We start from the raw sequence: 16,346 nt of genomic DNA on the forward strand, positions 1-16,346 counted from the left end.
ATGTTTTCATGAAAATATAACTCGACCCCTGAAACTTTTGAATGGTGCATTATATTACTTGATTGTTCTGTTACAGCATGGAGTCTTTATGGCCGTACTAGTGACCGTGCAGTTAGTAAAATCATTAAATATTCAATGGTATCAAACTTCAGTACTACCAGCAGCAGCAATTAGCCGTATGTCGGTCAATGCGCTGACCCTATAGCCCACTATAACCTCTTAGCCTCTAATTCTACTGGTAGATTGTGTCATGTTAAAAGCTATAAGCAATCCATTTTCCACCATTATTACAGATTTATGATATCGACTCTGGGAGCAGCAATGTTTGTTTTTCCATCATTGAAGACTAGGTGTCAAAAATCTCTGTTCACACACTTAAAAAAAATGCAGAATCCGTTCTGAAAGTGTTCTGGTTTTTGTTTTTTTGGGTCAGTTAGTATTGACCAATCATGTATCAGAAGGGAAACAGGTCTGTGGCTTTGTCCAAATTTAGGGGCTGCATCCTTCAAAAGCTTCCTAAGTACGTCACAGTGTGGCGTTGAAGGCTGTCCCATTTCAAAGGCTCCTTCAGAATACATCCTCCTTTCCACCAAGGATCCATCCGATCCAACATATCCCAAGATTCATTGCGCACCATTGTAACGGTCTAAGTGAGTGACACGCCCCTCTGCGCACAAGTTGATGATTTTTCTGTGACATTTATCGTCTTGGTCTTGACTCGGTCTCGGAGCACTCTGGTCTCAGGTAAGTCTTGGTCCTGGTCTTAGGAGTTTTCTGCTTTGGCCCTGTGTTACTGTTTAAACTCATCTATGACACACCAGTATTTACTGACACATGTTCAGATTCTTATAAATAGTTCTGCTTTGCCCCTCTGACACACAGACATGCTGCTGCTACTGAGGTAGAGTTCATGTGCGACACTTTGTGGAGCTTTCTGGAGGCTCAGAATGGATGTGAGGGATCCACTCAGCCAGACACTAGATGAGCAGCTCCTGGTTTACAACACGGGGGGGAGATCCAGCATCTTTTACGGCTACATTCCCATTCTAATCATATGCAGCTTAATTTCACAGCTCAGCAGAACTAAAGATTGAATTTAGCGGGCCAGATGTGCTAATTTATTGAAACAGATAAGTTGGTGCACTCTCCAGTGTTTCTATTATTTACTCCGTTATTAAGAAGCATGCACACATGGTTCATTAGTGTAACAAAGAAATGACGTGTCAAAATGTGTTGTTTATGAAATGACCTGCACCTGCTCATAAGCAAGTTGGATGAAAGCTCAAATAAATAAATAATGATGCAGTGTTTTTCTGGCTCAGTTTTTTGCTGCAGGTTTTGCCATCCCACTTTCCTGGAGAAGCAGAGGGGGGGAGGTAATTCATAATTTAGAAAGCCATTTTGAACAATAATGGGGAGAATGGCCTCAGATAAGAGGCAGCAGCCAGAGAGGAGGGCTTTCTGCTTTACTCTACCTCTCCCTCTTTAACCAGAATCCTTCAGGGAGTAGCTGTTGATAGATTAGCTGACAGCGGGCCGCGCTTAGGCGGCAAAGAATCCCTCGCCTCCTCCACGTCTCTACAGAGCGAGGGAATCGTATCTGTTCCAGTTTAATGTACTGTATAAATGCAGCCTTGTCTTTACATATTCTTGTGGTTTTTCTTTATCTCTCTGCAGAAAGCCTGTAGTATGACATGAATCCTATTGTTGTAAAAAAGAAAAGTGAAGTGAAGGAGCGTAATGCGGGCACTTTGATGTGAAGCATACCTTTCTGCTGCCTTGAAGTGTCATTTTAAAATCCAAGCTCTGTGAATTCCCACCTAAATATAGCTCCTGAGGGGAATCTCCACTTAAGAGACTACACTGCTAAGAAATGTGTAATCTCTTCACTTTTACCTGAATCCTCTTTCTCTGAAGAAAAATGGATAAAAAAAATCGTTTATATGCTTTGCTTGATGAAACTATATTTATTTCCTTTAGTCAGAGTGTGATCCTGTCTTCACTTTGAATGTACTAGTGTTCAATTCTGATGAAAACCTTTTTAAGAGAGGAGGGATTCTGAAAGGGGGGAGTTTGGATACTATGAGTAATTTCTGGACTGGTGTTACATTAAGCAGAAGAAGGAGGGTGGGGGAACCTCCATCTGAATATGGCTCCGTCGGCGCTGGTGCTGATCAGGGTGCTGTTGTTGCAGCAGAGCTTGACGCTGGTGACGCTGCCGCCGTGAGCGACCCCGGCGTGGGTCACGTCCCCTTCCATGAAGTCCCACACCTTCACGATCTTTTCATCTCCACCTGTCACAAAAAAAAAAAGGAGAAGAAGAATGTGTCAGTGACTTGAGAGGAGTTTGGAGGTGAGGGATGCGCTGCGGTGTCAGCGGAGGAGATGAAAAAACAAAAGGCTCTGGAGAGATGAAACAAACTCATCTGAAGCTGTTTTCACACATGCACTCCTGACGTCTTTTGGAGTTACTTATTCATGTTTGTCCCTCACACCGGGTTTGCCCCGTCGGACCGGAGGTCTGAGTTGTCTCAGGCGGCAAGGAATGACGCAAAAGGATGATGCGGAAATCCAAGATGGCAGACAAAGCAGCAGAGGCCGACGTCAAGTGCTCGCACAAAGTGTTTGTGTGCTGAGAAGAAAAGCTCTGCACGTCCATCCTGTCTCTATGACAACAGTCTGTTTACAACGGCCGCTGTATGATCGACACTGCTCCGTTACTTTTTTACTCTTTGTTTTATATTTAAGATCGTTTATTTCCTGATCAGAAACGGAGCGAGGAAGATGTGGGTACAAGACACGATCTGTAGGAGGCAAAACTACGGGGAATATCATCATACATTTGGAAAAGAGCGCTGGGGGCTGAAGATTTTCATTTTGAAGCGCTCAAAGAGGCCGTACAAAAACAGCATAGCGCTCAGGCAAAAGACGATGGGCGCTGCGCTTTTTCTCCAGGTGACCGCCTGCTGCTGCGAACGCTCTCTCCTCATTAAAAACAATTGAAAAAAAGACGCTCAGAAGAAAACAGGATTCTTTTTTGTCGATATCAACGCTACATGTAATACAGCTTCAACGAATGTACTGGTGAGTAGAAAAGAGTAGGAAGCAGCTTTATAACCTGCATGACACATAAAATAAAAAACGTCATTTTCTCCGCCTGCTGCGTCCTTCTATCTGCTCATCCCGTCTGCACAAATCTGCCTTTTGTGTTCACACATGCAGCCGATCCTCTGCACATGTGTGAAAAAGCCAAGTGAGTAAAAAAATAAAATTAAACACTGAACAGTATTTAAAAAATAAACAATGTTTGTCACGCTCACATTCAGGTTATTAGAAACTCTCACAGTTCAGGTTGTAAAATAGATTTCATTATTTCTGGGTGAATTATATTGACAGGAAAATCACTAAAAGCAGCAAAGCAGCAGCAGATGTGCGTCATCGAGCATACCTGTCACAAAGTGTCTGCCGTCCTGGGAGATGTCTATTGCATTGATGGCGGCCCCCGACGGCGAGCCCGCCATGTTTCTGATGGTCTCGCCGTCACATACATCAAAGTAGGTTATCTGACGGGGGAAATGGACAAACAACAAACTATGAAGTGTGGCTGCGGTAAATCATCGCTCAGCATTGTTAACCGCTGAAAATATGAACACATTCAAGACTGAAGCATCTCAACAAAAGAAATGAGCATCATGAATGACCCCATGACATGTTTTGGAACCTTTTGCTTTTATCAGATAGAACAGCTGAGGCGAGACAGGAAATGCTTAAATATTAAATTCTTTGCTTTGTGAATTTCAGTTTCCCCTCTCCAACAGTTTGACATCGAGTGCTTTTGTTTTGAAGGAGGACAAACTTAAGTGTGGCGCTTTGTTTTTTTATGCGGCTCGTCAACAAACGGCTGATGTTGTCGCTGACGCTCGCTCGCCGCGCTCTCTGTCAGGACACGCTGTTACAGGTCGACCTCTGCATGCCTGTGCTGACTGTGGTAAGGCACTGCTTGGGTCAGGTGGTTATAGATATCAGTTTAACCTGACACAGGTTTGTCCACTGTGCTGGTTCCTCTCCGGGTAATAGAACATGATGGCAGTAACCATTAACCAGAGCGACAGCCCCCACTAGTGGTGGGCAGCTGCATTACAGCTTAAACACAACATTTGGACTGGCTTTGAACTGACTATTCATTCTGATGACATCTGGGGAGGGTGACAACATGAAGGCAGTTAATCAGCTAATCACACACATTCTGAGTTTGAACAGCATGTTGGCTTATAATTTAGATGATGCTAGGGCGCTGGTGGGGCAGCGGTTAGTCTTCCTAGCGGGCGGCCCAGGTTTGAATCCCGCCTGTCGCTCCTTTCCCACATCTCGGTCTCCACTCTCTCTCTCTCTCCCTGATTTCCGACTCTTTCCACCGTCCGATCTTTACATTAAAGGCCCAAAAAGCCCCAAAATAAATCTTAAAAAAATTAAAATTAAAAATAGATGATGCTGATGACATCATCTCTCACCGCTGTTGTTCTCTCACATCATCATAAACCTTATTATTTCCTATTTTGGTAACATGTGACCTCAAGCTCCCCTCGCTGCTGTCTGTCTTTTCTTACTCTGTTTGGGAATCAGTAGATCTGTGCTTTGATTCTATCAACCTCTCTCTCTCTCACACACACCTGTGTTTGCTGATCCAAATGAGATGTAATCATCCCCCGAGCTTTACGGCTGTCAAAGTATCGAGTCTCACAAAAAAAGCCAATTGTTAGTTGAAGTTATTTGTAGCGCCGCCAGCGGAAACATCACAGCGCCCTGAACACCAACAACAGGGCTTTCTTGTTATTTATATGACCAACTCGATCGTGTCTTTTAAAGTCGGGGTGCTGTAAACGGGGAGCCAGATGGATTTCATCATCAAAAGCAGTTTTTTTTTCATCCTGTGTGTATGAGTTTAACACCTCAGCGCTGATCTCAGTCCAGATGAACGCTCAAAAAGCCTTGGACGCTTTTGAAAACAGTAAAAGACTAAACAGAGCACGCTTCAACAACAATCAAGTGTTAAACTGAAATAACACCAAACTTAAAGATGTCATAACTACAGGAAAATGACTTTAATGTTACGACTGCAGAAAAAGTCAGCAAACGCACACAAATCACTAATTTAGGTGCTGAGTCGAAAAAAATCAGAAAGATTTACTTATTTATTTACTTTGTGCATAAAAGAACACAACGTTTCGAGCCTGTCCACCTCCAAAACGTTGTGTTCTTTTATGCACACAGTAAATAAATAAGTATATCTTTGGGAGCCATCATGTCGTGAGTCGTGACAAAACAACTTGACAAAGGTTAACTCTGATAATTCCCTCAATTAGATCAGATCATGTGCAGCAGTACATAAGCTGGATAATTGTAAAAGAGTTCACGCTACAGCCGGCTGATAAGAATAATCACGTTTAAGAAAAAGCCTCTGAAACAGGTTTTTTTCATTATTCTGCCTCTGAAGCATTAAAGGAGGGGAAATAACACAGACAGTAATCTAACACACACACATCAAATGCTGCTGTTAAAGAGGAACAAAAGGCTCATGTGGGGGGGGGGCGTTTGAAACTACAGTCTGAGTGAAACAGAGGGGCTTATTAAGATGGATTTGCTTGCTGACATCATTTCCACAAAATGACTTTGCAAAGCAGACTTTAGAAAAACACAACAGCTACAACCGGAGGAGTGGGGAATGATTCATTATGAAACACCAAAAAACAAAGTCTGGAAATCATTGAACTCAGCACCAAATCAGAGCAAGATATGTAAATGAATTCAGCTCAGAGTCAGCCGTGTCTCTGCTGTGTTAACCGACAGGAAGTAGAATCTTTTCCACCTTGGCAGGAGCAAACTGCTTGAAACACTCCTCCTTTCTCCCCGTCATCTTCCATTTTTGTGCTCCCTGCCAAAGTCACAACCTCTCTCCCCTTCTTCTTTATCTCGATTCAGCAGCTTATTAGAGACTCCCACCTGTGTGAGTCGTCTACAACCATCTGCGATCCCTCCACCACGGCCTTGGAAACTGGCCTACCGCCACGACATCGGCCACCAGGAAATTAATTACCTGTGTCAAGCAGGACTGAGTCCAAAGCGTCAGGCTAACTGTTGAACTGTAAAGGCCCTGACACACCAAGGAGGATACACAAATCCTGCCTTCATTGGCTTGAATATAAGAATTTTTTTTCCATTGAAACACACCTGAAACCATAGGCCTTATATTTGGGATCTAGACTTTCAAACTAAAGGCAGAAACTTAACAGTGGATGTCTCTCCCTCTGCAATCTCAGAACCCGTTGACCATCATCATCTGTATTATGCCTCGAGCAATGGAAGCCAATTTCTCAGTAACTCTGGTGAAGCCAGCAGTTAGCGTTAAACGACTTCCAGCCAGAACTTCCTTTTCAAAACCCTGAACACATTCTAGGTTTTTATGGAGAATAAAGATCACTCTGTCCCTCTCCCTCTCTCTCTGATTACACTCTGAGTGTGTGTCTGCAGGGTAGAGAATTTATTGATCTTAGATGGCCATAGTATATACATTATATAAAATACTGCATTGATAACTTTTGTCTTTAAGTTGGCATCATAAGTTGTCGGTGAGCTTGACCCACTTCTGAGCCACTTTGTTCTGGACGGTCACCGTGTCCAGACACTGAAGCTGTGAGTGACAGCTGGCCTTAGTCAAGGTGAGCATGTACTCTCACTATAGACAGATACAGATAAGAGGCTTCTGAAAAGTATCGCAATCGTGGGTGAAACTTTTAGTAACAAAGTTGTGTTGGCAACACTCAGGAGAGAAAGTGTGGTGGGACATGAAACCAATCGCCTCTTCTTCAAAGACACACTTTCAGTAAGCGTCATAAAGTCTCAACTAAATGCACCATCAACAAGCGTCATCTTCCTCACTCTTCCTCATTATTACAGCCTCTGCCTCATCCTTCACTCTTGTCTATGTTTTCTCTTCTTCTTTTCATCCGGGTGGTTTGCTCGCTGTGAATTTACTCCTCGCAGCACGCTGGGATGTGATGAAGGGGTGAGTAAGAGGAGAGGAGAGAGAGAGAGAGAGAGAGAGAGAGAGAGAGAGAGAGAGAGAGAGAGAGAGAGAGCAGAGTGTCGGTATTTGTTCTCCCAGACAGAGCGCCTGTGTCCTGGGATGAGCAGATGGTGGATCTGGCTGGCACTTGGGTGGTATAGGCACATCCGCAGGAAGGCACGAACACCACAGCACTCCCTATTTTTCCTGAATCCCTCCTTTTCTCTCTCTCTCTCTCTCTCTCGGCTCACTCAGCACATCCACAGCGCTGCATTAATCAGCACAACTTGTCCTTAGCGCTCAGCATGCAGCGGAGGAGACAGCATGGGTCTAGCGGGTAGGCCAGGTTCAAGGGTGTGTGGCATGAAGAGCACAATCAAGCAAACAAGCTTCTCATTCTTGCGCTTTTGAACTTCTGACCGCATGGAAACAAGTTCATCCCAGTTCATCAAATGACGCCTGAATAACAGACTCACAGGGCTGAGTGTTTTTTCACCACAGTGACTTGCACGATGGTTTCATTGTGTTGAGCAGAGAAAACAAATTACAAGCTTTTCAGACAAATCAGTGGACATGCAAGTGTGTATCTCTGTGCGAGTGTTCCCTTTCTCTACTGCACACTGAGGAGAGATTACAATAATAATAATAACAGCATAATGACACGTCTAGATGATGTTGACTATCGAGTGCCAGTCTCTTTGCACTCTGTGGGATTTTCCCGCCATTACTGTCTGTCTGACTTGTCACCCGCTGAAAATGTTTGGAGCATTATGAAACATGAAATGAGACAAAGAAGAATCTGAACAGCTGAAATCCTACGTTAAGCGAGAATGGTCAAACATTTCACTTTCAAAATGACAGAACGTGGCCCCCTCAGTTCCCAGAACCAGTACAGAGTGTTGTTAAGAGAAGAAGTGTTGCATCAGAGTGTTTACCATGAGGGGTGGGAATCACCAGAGGCCTCACGATACGATATTATTGTGATTTCAGAATGAGAATTGTGATACATATATGTTAGGATGAAGCTTTTTTTGACTGCATATTATGTCCACAAAATTAAACTGAATCAAGAACTGTTTTTTCAAGTAAGAAAACATCCTCAGTCTGTTCATCTCACTTCAGTGTTTTTGTTTCTACACGATGGGAGTCAAGCCCACAGACAGACCGAAACTGTGATCAAAGTAAAACTCTGGAAAAGGCTGCATGCGCCGAACTATCTGAACTGTTGGTGTTTCAGTCTAATCGAACTGGAACATGAATTTTTAATGATGCAACTTGTTCAAATTTAATTGTGTAACCCCTTAAGCAACCAAAAAAATAATTTGCTATTAAAGGCAGGGTTGGTAATTTTCTCCAGATCCACTTTTTAAGATTTCAGTAGAAATCGTCTTTAGGTCCTGACAGAAATGAATAACTCCTGTTCTCTGAAAAAGGTCTTGCTGCTCGTTCTCTACCCGTTGCGTGCACGAGCCCACACGCAAAGCGACGAGCTGAGGTCCGCTTCTGGACCAACGGCGATCGTGCATGTAAGTGTGGCTTTTGAGGGAGCACAGAGGGGAGGGGGTGTGTGCAGACGTAGCACTGAGGGAATCCTACTTTCAAAATCACGCTAGTTTTTGAAAATTAGCAACCTTGCCTTTAATATAATAAAAACATGGATACCTGGGGGTCATGAGATGATATAATATTGCCACGCAAAACATTGCGATACTGTGCTGTATCAAGTTTTTCCCCCACCTCTAGTTGCCATGACAACATCCCAACTTTTTTTCTTAAATGTGAGCTGGAATTTAATGCAAATAAGACATGTCATTTTCCAAAACCAATGACATCATGTCTTTGTGTTTTTTTGTTTTAATGTTGTCAAAATCATCATATTGTGTTTATTTGTACTTCACAGTATCCCAACTTTTTTGAACTAGGGTTGTACATTCTCTTGGTTCAAGTACCACAGTCGTACGATATAATGGTCGGGATAATAAGGAAAGTTATTATAATTAAGAAACCTACCAGTCCATCTCTGCCGCCAGTGATGATCTGGTATTCTTCGGGGTGGTAGCACACTGAACGAAACATGGTGTTGGCGAGCAACAGACGAAGACTCTTGAAGCGCCTGCAGCAGGAAATATTGAAGAGCGAGAATGAAGAGAAAGGAGGAGAGAGAAAGATGACTTATACCAGTATAGCTATGAAAAAATGACGTGTGCTTTTAAGTGGACATATTATCCCCCTTTTCCACCTTCTCAAACAGTCCCCCTGTGGTCTAAATGAAACATCTGTGCTGTGCTTTGGTCAAAATATAACATGAATCAAGCACCAGAGGAGGTTTGTGACCCTGTATAAACCAGCTCTCTCAGAACGCTCCGGTTTGGTGTGTGTGTCTCTTTAAATGCAATGAGCCCCATTCTGTAAAGTCACAATAAAACAGGTTGCCAATCTACATTCATAAAAGCTCTTACTCCTACTATGAGTAATAACACAAAAGAAGTAAATCCACACTACACTTGATGAATAGAGTCCGGAAGTCACTAATGCACAGACTTACTCATTGAAGAGAGAGGAGAGAGAGAGTAAAAAAAGGGACGACCACCGTAACAGTTTGTACAGGTTTACTCTCCTCTCTAAAGACGCTCATGGATTAAAAGACTCTAAGCTCTCCTCAAACTGGATTTCTTATTATTCCTACTGTACCAGTCAGGCACCAAAGAAAAGCTTAAGCTTTCCTCTCTCTCTCGCTCTCTCTGTCTCTCTCTCTGTCTCTCTCTCTCTCTCTCTCTCTCTCTCTCTCTCTCTCTCTCTCTCTCTCTCTGTGCATCATTCTGATTTTTCTACATCATGTTTTTCTTTAACCTTGTAGTTTAAATAAGTAATTCAGGCTTTGCATTTGTGGAAGGGATTTCATTCTACCATCATAAACTAACGTGAGATCCCCGTAATGGAGGTTCATGCAACACCTGTATTAAGGTGTTTTCACACATGCACAAAACTCCTGGAAATGTCCAGATTCTGTGGGTGAGTTGCATGCGGGAAAGCAAAACGGCTGCCAACCTGACTTTTCCCTGCCAGCACCTGTGTAGTAACATTTCCATCATGAGCAGATGTGTGAGCGCAGAAGGAGATGTTGAGGAAAATTCCCCCGTGAGCGAGTTGTGTGATTTTTGTGCTCTACTGATGACCCCTCGTTTAGGGACACATCAGAGTAAGAAACTCAGGAAGGTTTTCAGGAGCGGGCTGTCCTAACATTTTCTAAGAATCTTCGGGGGTGAATGTGTGTAAACAGCTTTAGGATTAAGACTCTGAGAGGATACAGACTGAGTGCTGTGTGTGTGTGTGTGTGTGTGTTGCTGTGTTTGGGTGTGCATATGGACTACTTACTCAATGTCCCAGATGACACAGGAGCCGTCCTCGCTGGCAGTGACACACACTTTGTCGTTGCTCTTGATTTTGATACATGTGACGGTGGCTTTGTGCTCTTTCATGGTGTCCAGCAGCTTATGGCCATGAGGCTGCAGCTCCCAAACACACACCTACGTACAACAACAGGTGAAGCCACACTCATACCAACACACAGGAAATCTGTTTTACACTAGAACAATCATATTTTGGTGTTTCAATGATTTGTATTTTCATAATATGTCTGAACATTGCACCTCGCTCTCAACAACTGTAAATCAGAGATTGATTATGTCTACTGACCCGCCCCTCTCCTCCTCCACTGACGATCCTCCTGCAGCTCCTGGTGCCTGCGATCGCTGTCACGCCCATTCTGTGCGCGTTGGGAATGAGGATCATGAGACGGCCACTTTCCGGAGCAAACAAACGAATCTTACCATCGTTCCATGCTAGCAGAGAAAAAATGTCAGTGATGAATATGTTGTTGTTTTTTTTGTGTCACTAAAAAGACCATACAGCACGTACAGTATGCACACATACTGATCCAAACACAGCTCAAGCTGAGAAACAAAAATGTAAACTTCTATGTAGTAACACAAATCTGTGTATCATTCATTTTTAAAATATTTAATGTAGAATCCAAAACTAGAAAATTACCCCCAAAAATGAATTTTGTTATTTATGTATTAGTTTGATACAAGAAATTTTGAACATGCTTGGATCAAAAATAGAAATTAAAAAACAGGCCACAGGCTGAATTTGTTTCTTAAAATCTAATTTGTCCTATAAGTGTGATCTGTTGTAGATAAGTGAATGATACACGGAGATAAGAAGCTGAAAAGCCTTTTTTTTCCCAGGTTTCTCTGATTCCCACCACTGATGATGCTGTGTCCGTCGACCATGAAGTCCACAGCATTGCAGGTCATGTTGGGTACGGTGATGCGCAGCAGCTCTTTGGGCTTGTGTATGTGCCACACCCTGATGTCCTCTGCGGCGCATGTTGCAAATAATTCAGATGTTCCACTACGAGAGGAAAAAAAAGAGAGAGAGCTCTGTAGTATTAAAGTCAAATACATTTACGATGTTTTTATTTTAAATGTATTTAAGCAGGAGAACCTTCTTGAGATTAAGAATAACTTGCTTTCAGTTTCAGGAGTTTAAACTTCATGGTAAACGAGGGATCCACAAAATGACATGACAGAGTTAGATTTAATGCCTTCTGCGATGGAAATAGGTCAAACCAGTTTTTTATAAACTTCTACAGGAGGACAGTAAAGAGGAGGACAGTGAATGTCGCCCTCTAGTGGAGAACAATGGGGTACTGAAGTCAGACGTTATAAGAGATGATTAGTATTGAAGCAGTCAGCTGAGACAGCCGGTAACTTACAAACATATGGCCACTTGATTAACAGGACTGGTGTGGCTGGTGGAAATGAGTTCAGCTTTAAAGTCGTCATAACTGAAGCTGTAAATCTGACCGGCCTCCGTCCCAGCAAAGAACTGCTGGCCCTCTCCTCTCAGAGCGATGGACGTCACCCCCTTTTCCAGCTGGACTTGCCTAATGTGGGAGAGGAGGAAAAAAAGCATCAAAAATACCGCTGACTGTTACTAATGTCTGCATCATAGTGTACCCTGGATGCAGAGGTAATAAGAAATATGAGTATTCTTAATGCGTTGTGAAGCTCACTTTAGAGTCTTGAAGTTAGTCCTGGAGCACAGAGAGAAGGTGCCTGATCCAGATCCTACCAGCAGGTCTCCAGACTTCAGTGCCCTTAGGACATTGACACCCTGCAGACATGAAGGCAAGTTTACAGAGTATTAAGATAAGACACCATAAATATAAGACGCAGAGGAATTAATTCATAGATATTCAGAGAACATGTGTTGCTCTCTTTGATTACAGCAGAACAAAATCTGGACAGACTGGGGGGCGTCTTGTTTGCCTGAGATAGATCCAGGAAGTAAAAGCCAAAAGTTTCCACATTTAATAAAATACAGATTCTGGATCCTATGAGTAAGGAAACATATCTACAAACAAGAAGAGAAACAGGATGAAGTACTTTATACAGAATCAAAGTGTCGACCTACCTGGCTGTATTTGGTTTTGAGCGGACCACAGTCTGCCATGAGCCTCTTTTCCAGGTTGATCTTCATGATGTCTCCACTGGTGGTGCCGCAGTAAATGAACTGGTCATCCTCTGAAATCTGTGGAGTTTTCAACAACAGTATTAACATTGCCTGTTGTTGTTTTGGGGGATTGACCAAAATGAACACATTGAGGGTCCGCAAACATCTGCATGTAATGTTCATCCTCTTTGAGCTGTGTTTGTCCTCTTAATGCATCAATGCTGCACTGCACTGCTTATTGACTTCAGGCAAATCTAACTCTTTATAAAACTCATGAATTTAAAATAGTATCATACCTCGACACAGTTGACAATCCTCCTCAGCTTGCCTGTCTGACACTCTGTGGGCCGGATTTTCCTGTTATGAACGTCCAGCTCCCAGACTCGCAATGTCTCACTGTCCAAAGAGAGAGCAGCGATATCAAAATGTTCTTTGAATGACAATAAGAAATGGCGTCGTCATTACTGAGAGGGCGCTAGAGAGACATCACATCTTTGGCAGTAGGTATGTATGAGCTATCCACTACACAGCTCCTACATTGCACCTTTTGTAGATTTGTGTTTTTTATTTTTATTTTTATTATTTTTTTTATTTTTATAATTCTATTTTATATATTGTAACAGCTTCTTATACTGTATTATTTAAGTTGTTGCTAGTTTTGCTTTATTTCCCTGTTAACTGTTTAGCACCAATACACCAAGCCAAATTCCTTGTATGTGTAAATGTACTTAGCAATAAAACCTGATTCTGATTCTGATGAGGAGGGGGCGGGGCAACTACAATGTATGAATAGATATCTTGTGACTTTGTAGACAAGCAGAGGAGGCGTGTTTACCTCCCAGCAGAAACAAACACATTGTCATTAGTGTTTGAGAAGTGCACCGTGAGGCAGTCACCAGCGCTCTGAGCTGACGCTGGGCTCCCACAGATGGCCTGCTTGGCCTCGATATTCCACACCACAATTCTGAAAACACAGTAAAGTCACATTTTCAACTCTTACCGACACTTTGTGTTTTTGAAAGCTTGCTGTTCTGATTAAGTAAAAGCGGAATTAAATTGGCCGAAAAGTGTGTCGTTCGGCTTACCTGCCGTCATCCTGACCTCCGAGGGACACCAGGTATTTGTCATGTGGAGAGAAGGACAGCGCTTCTATTTTGGAGTTGTGGAGCACCATCTGGGTGTACTCCCTCCGCTGAGCAAAGTCCCAGATTATAATCGGAGCCTTGGGAAAATATTTGTTGTGTTGTAGTCAATATGTCAGGCTACATAAATGAGGAATATCTGTTTCACCATCCCAAACTTCTCAAGCAAATAAGACTTAAAAAAATAGCAGTAAGGCATGATAACTGTGGTTACCTTGAAGCCCATGAAGTTGACTTGTCCAGAGGCAATGTAAGATCCGCTTCTGGACACTGAAACACAGGATACATTGTTTGTGTGTCCTTGAAGAAATTCCTGCTTGTCATCTTTGATTCTCTTCAGGATGACTGTGCTGCCCAGCGGATAGATCAGGTGCTCTCTGTCCGGGTGGACTCTCAGGCCAGAAACCACATGACCTGATGAAACAAAGACCAACACACCACGAGATGATTAACATGTTGAATAGAGAAAGAAAGTTTATGATACAGTTTATAATCTAAATTAAGACATAACAACTTTCTCCTGTTCATGATCTAATCCAGGGCTGCACGGTGGTACAGTGGTTGGCACTGTTGCCTCACAGCACGGAAGGTCCTGGTTTGAATCCCTGTCGGACGGGGAGCCTCTCTGTGTGGAGTTAGAATGTTTTATAAAACATTCTAACTCCTTAAAACCCGCCTGTGCCTGTCGTTAGGTTGACTGAAAGTTAGGCTGAGACAGGATTTCCAGCACGGCGGCTGCTGCAGATGAGCCTGGGTGACGTCACTCAGGCTTCGTCCGTTAATATTTACAGTTTTTGGTTCTCTTGCTTTTGGTCTTGAGCACGGTGTCGTATTTTGTTTGAAATATTTAATCGCAAATTTAGTTATTTTCATGTTTGAAATTTAACTAGTAGACACGAAGTTCCGTAAAGTTAAAAACTTACCATTAAACCCAATAACAGACTCCAGCTGGAGCTGAGGCCACGGTTCAGACACGTTAGATGTTTCAAAAGTCATGACGGACAAAAACAAAGTAACCCGTCCTCTGTCGTTAAAAAGTTCAAATGAAGATTATTTCCTTCATCAAAAAAATAACTTTGCCATTAAAAAAAAACAACGAACGCTAAAGTAAATCCTCCGTTCAGGCCTGATCAACACAACAGACGTTACCTAGCAACGAGCTGGACTACCGTTCGACACTGTCCGTGGTGCCTTCAGGTGCTGTCGGAAATGTTTCGTGCCAAACAGTTGTTCACTTATAAATTAAAGGTTTCAAGCAAGTGTTGTTTTTAATTAAACCGTTTCACATACAACACAACATCAATCAATCAAACTTTATTTATATAGTGCCTTTCAGACAAATTAAATTAAATCAAAGTGCTTTACAAGAGTGCAGAAAAGTTATTGATAAAAAAAATTAGTTTATAAAATCATTGATAAAATCATTGAGACTAATGCACACCAATAAGAATTAAAAAAATATGTATAAAAAATAAAAAATAAAATATGATACATAAAAGCAATAAGATATTAAAATTAATACATAGGAGAAGAATATTTAAAATTGCAGTAGGATAAAAAAGACAATACAATAATGTTGTATTGTCTTTTTTATACAACATTACACATTTGATAAAGCTGGCTTCTGCTTGACGAGAGCTGACGTCAGCACTCGAGCACTTCCTGGTTAACGTTATCGTTGTTGATAGGCTATGGACGTGTGACTATCTGGCTTCAGTCAATCAATCCGTCAGAACTTTATTACAGCCTCAGGATCAAGATAAGACAACACAAAAGACATAAAATACAAAGCACAGTATAAAAACAGGCAACATAAATGCAATGCATGGTATAAATCATTAAATAAATAAAAACAACGCCTTCAGGTGATGCAGCTGTACTGTACCAGTGTTTCCATATGTGTAGTGCTGATGCTTGTCAAGGCCAGGATGATTTTATTTTGTGAGTTATTGAGCCTGCTAATAAATATAACTGTTGGTACAAAAGGGAGGACAAAATGTGTTATTAATAAAAATCATAACATCCAACCAGATTCACAATTCATCCGTCTAAGGAATGATCAGAAACCTTTGAAAATGATGATTCACAACGTTTATACGATTTGGGGGGAAATACATTATTATTATTGTTGTTATTATTATTAATTTAACTTAATGGTTAATTGATAGTAATGAAATTATCTTATATTTAATGTATCTTTGCATATGTTTATGTGTATACAGGCTATGTATTTATATTAAGATATCACATAGTTGTCAAATGATTTGTATGTTATATTCTTGTTGATTGTTTTGATCATTTTGCTGTGACAGTAACGATTTGTTACCACTCGTGCATCTCAAGCGTCTTGAGCTTGAACTTAACATGTACAAAAACATCATTTCACCTTTTCACTCCCTGAATACTCACAGACTGATTCAGTAGACTGTTTAAAAAAAGCAAGATTAGATCTTTTTTTTTAAATCAGACAACACTACTCAGTCGTATACAGGACAAGATAAGCATAGAAAAAGAGATACTGCTCGTCTACAGGGGGCGCCAAAATCAACACAAAGCAAAAAGATCTTTACTGGAGCTTTAACCAGTGTCGTACATTATGAAATAAAAAAGCTTTAAATGCA

At 41.8% G+C, this 16,346-nt stretch overlaps 1 protein-coding gene across 1 annotated transcript; it reads right to left on the reverse strand.

The window, feature by feature from the left end:
• Positions 1 to 737: 737 nt before the first annotated feature.
• cfap52 (cilia and flagella associated protein 52) lies at positions 738 to 16,205 on the reverse strand. Its single transcript, XM_020654160.3, has 14 exons — positions 14,649 to 16,205; positions 13,940 to 14,139; positions 13,669 to 13,805; positions 13,419 to 13,547; positions 12,880 to 12,979; positions 12,545 to 12,661; positions 12,144 to 12,244; positions 11,844 to 12,014; positions 11,331 to 11,479; positions 10,760 to 10,905; positions 10,439 to 10,590; positions 9,074 to 9,176; positions 3,449 to 3,563; positions 738 to 2,294 (listed from the first exon to the last, which is right to left on the reverse strand). Exons 1-14 carry the CDS (start codon positions 14,719 to 14,721, stop codon positions 2,110 to 2,112), a joined length of 1,878 nt encoding a protein of 625 aa, XP_020509816.2. The 5' UTR covers positions 14,722 to 16,205; the 3' UTR covers positions 738 to 2,109.
• Between the last annotated feature and the right edge of the window lie 141 nt (positions 16,206 to 16,346).

This window comes from Labrus bergylta, chromosome 1 (assembly GCF_963930695.1).
Source record: "Labrus bergylta chromosome 1, fLabBer1.1, whole genome shotgun sequence".
Lineage (NCBI taxonomy): Eukaryota > Metazoa > Chordata > Actinopteri > Labriformes > Labridae > Labrus > Labrus bergylta.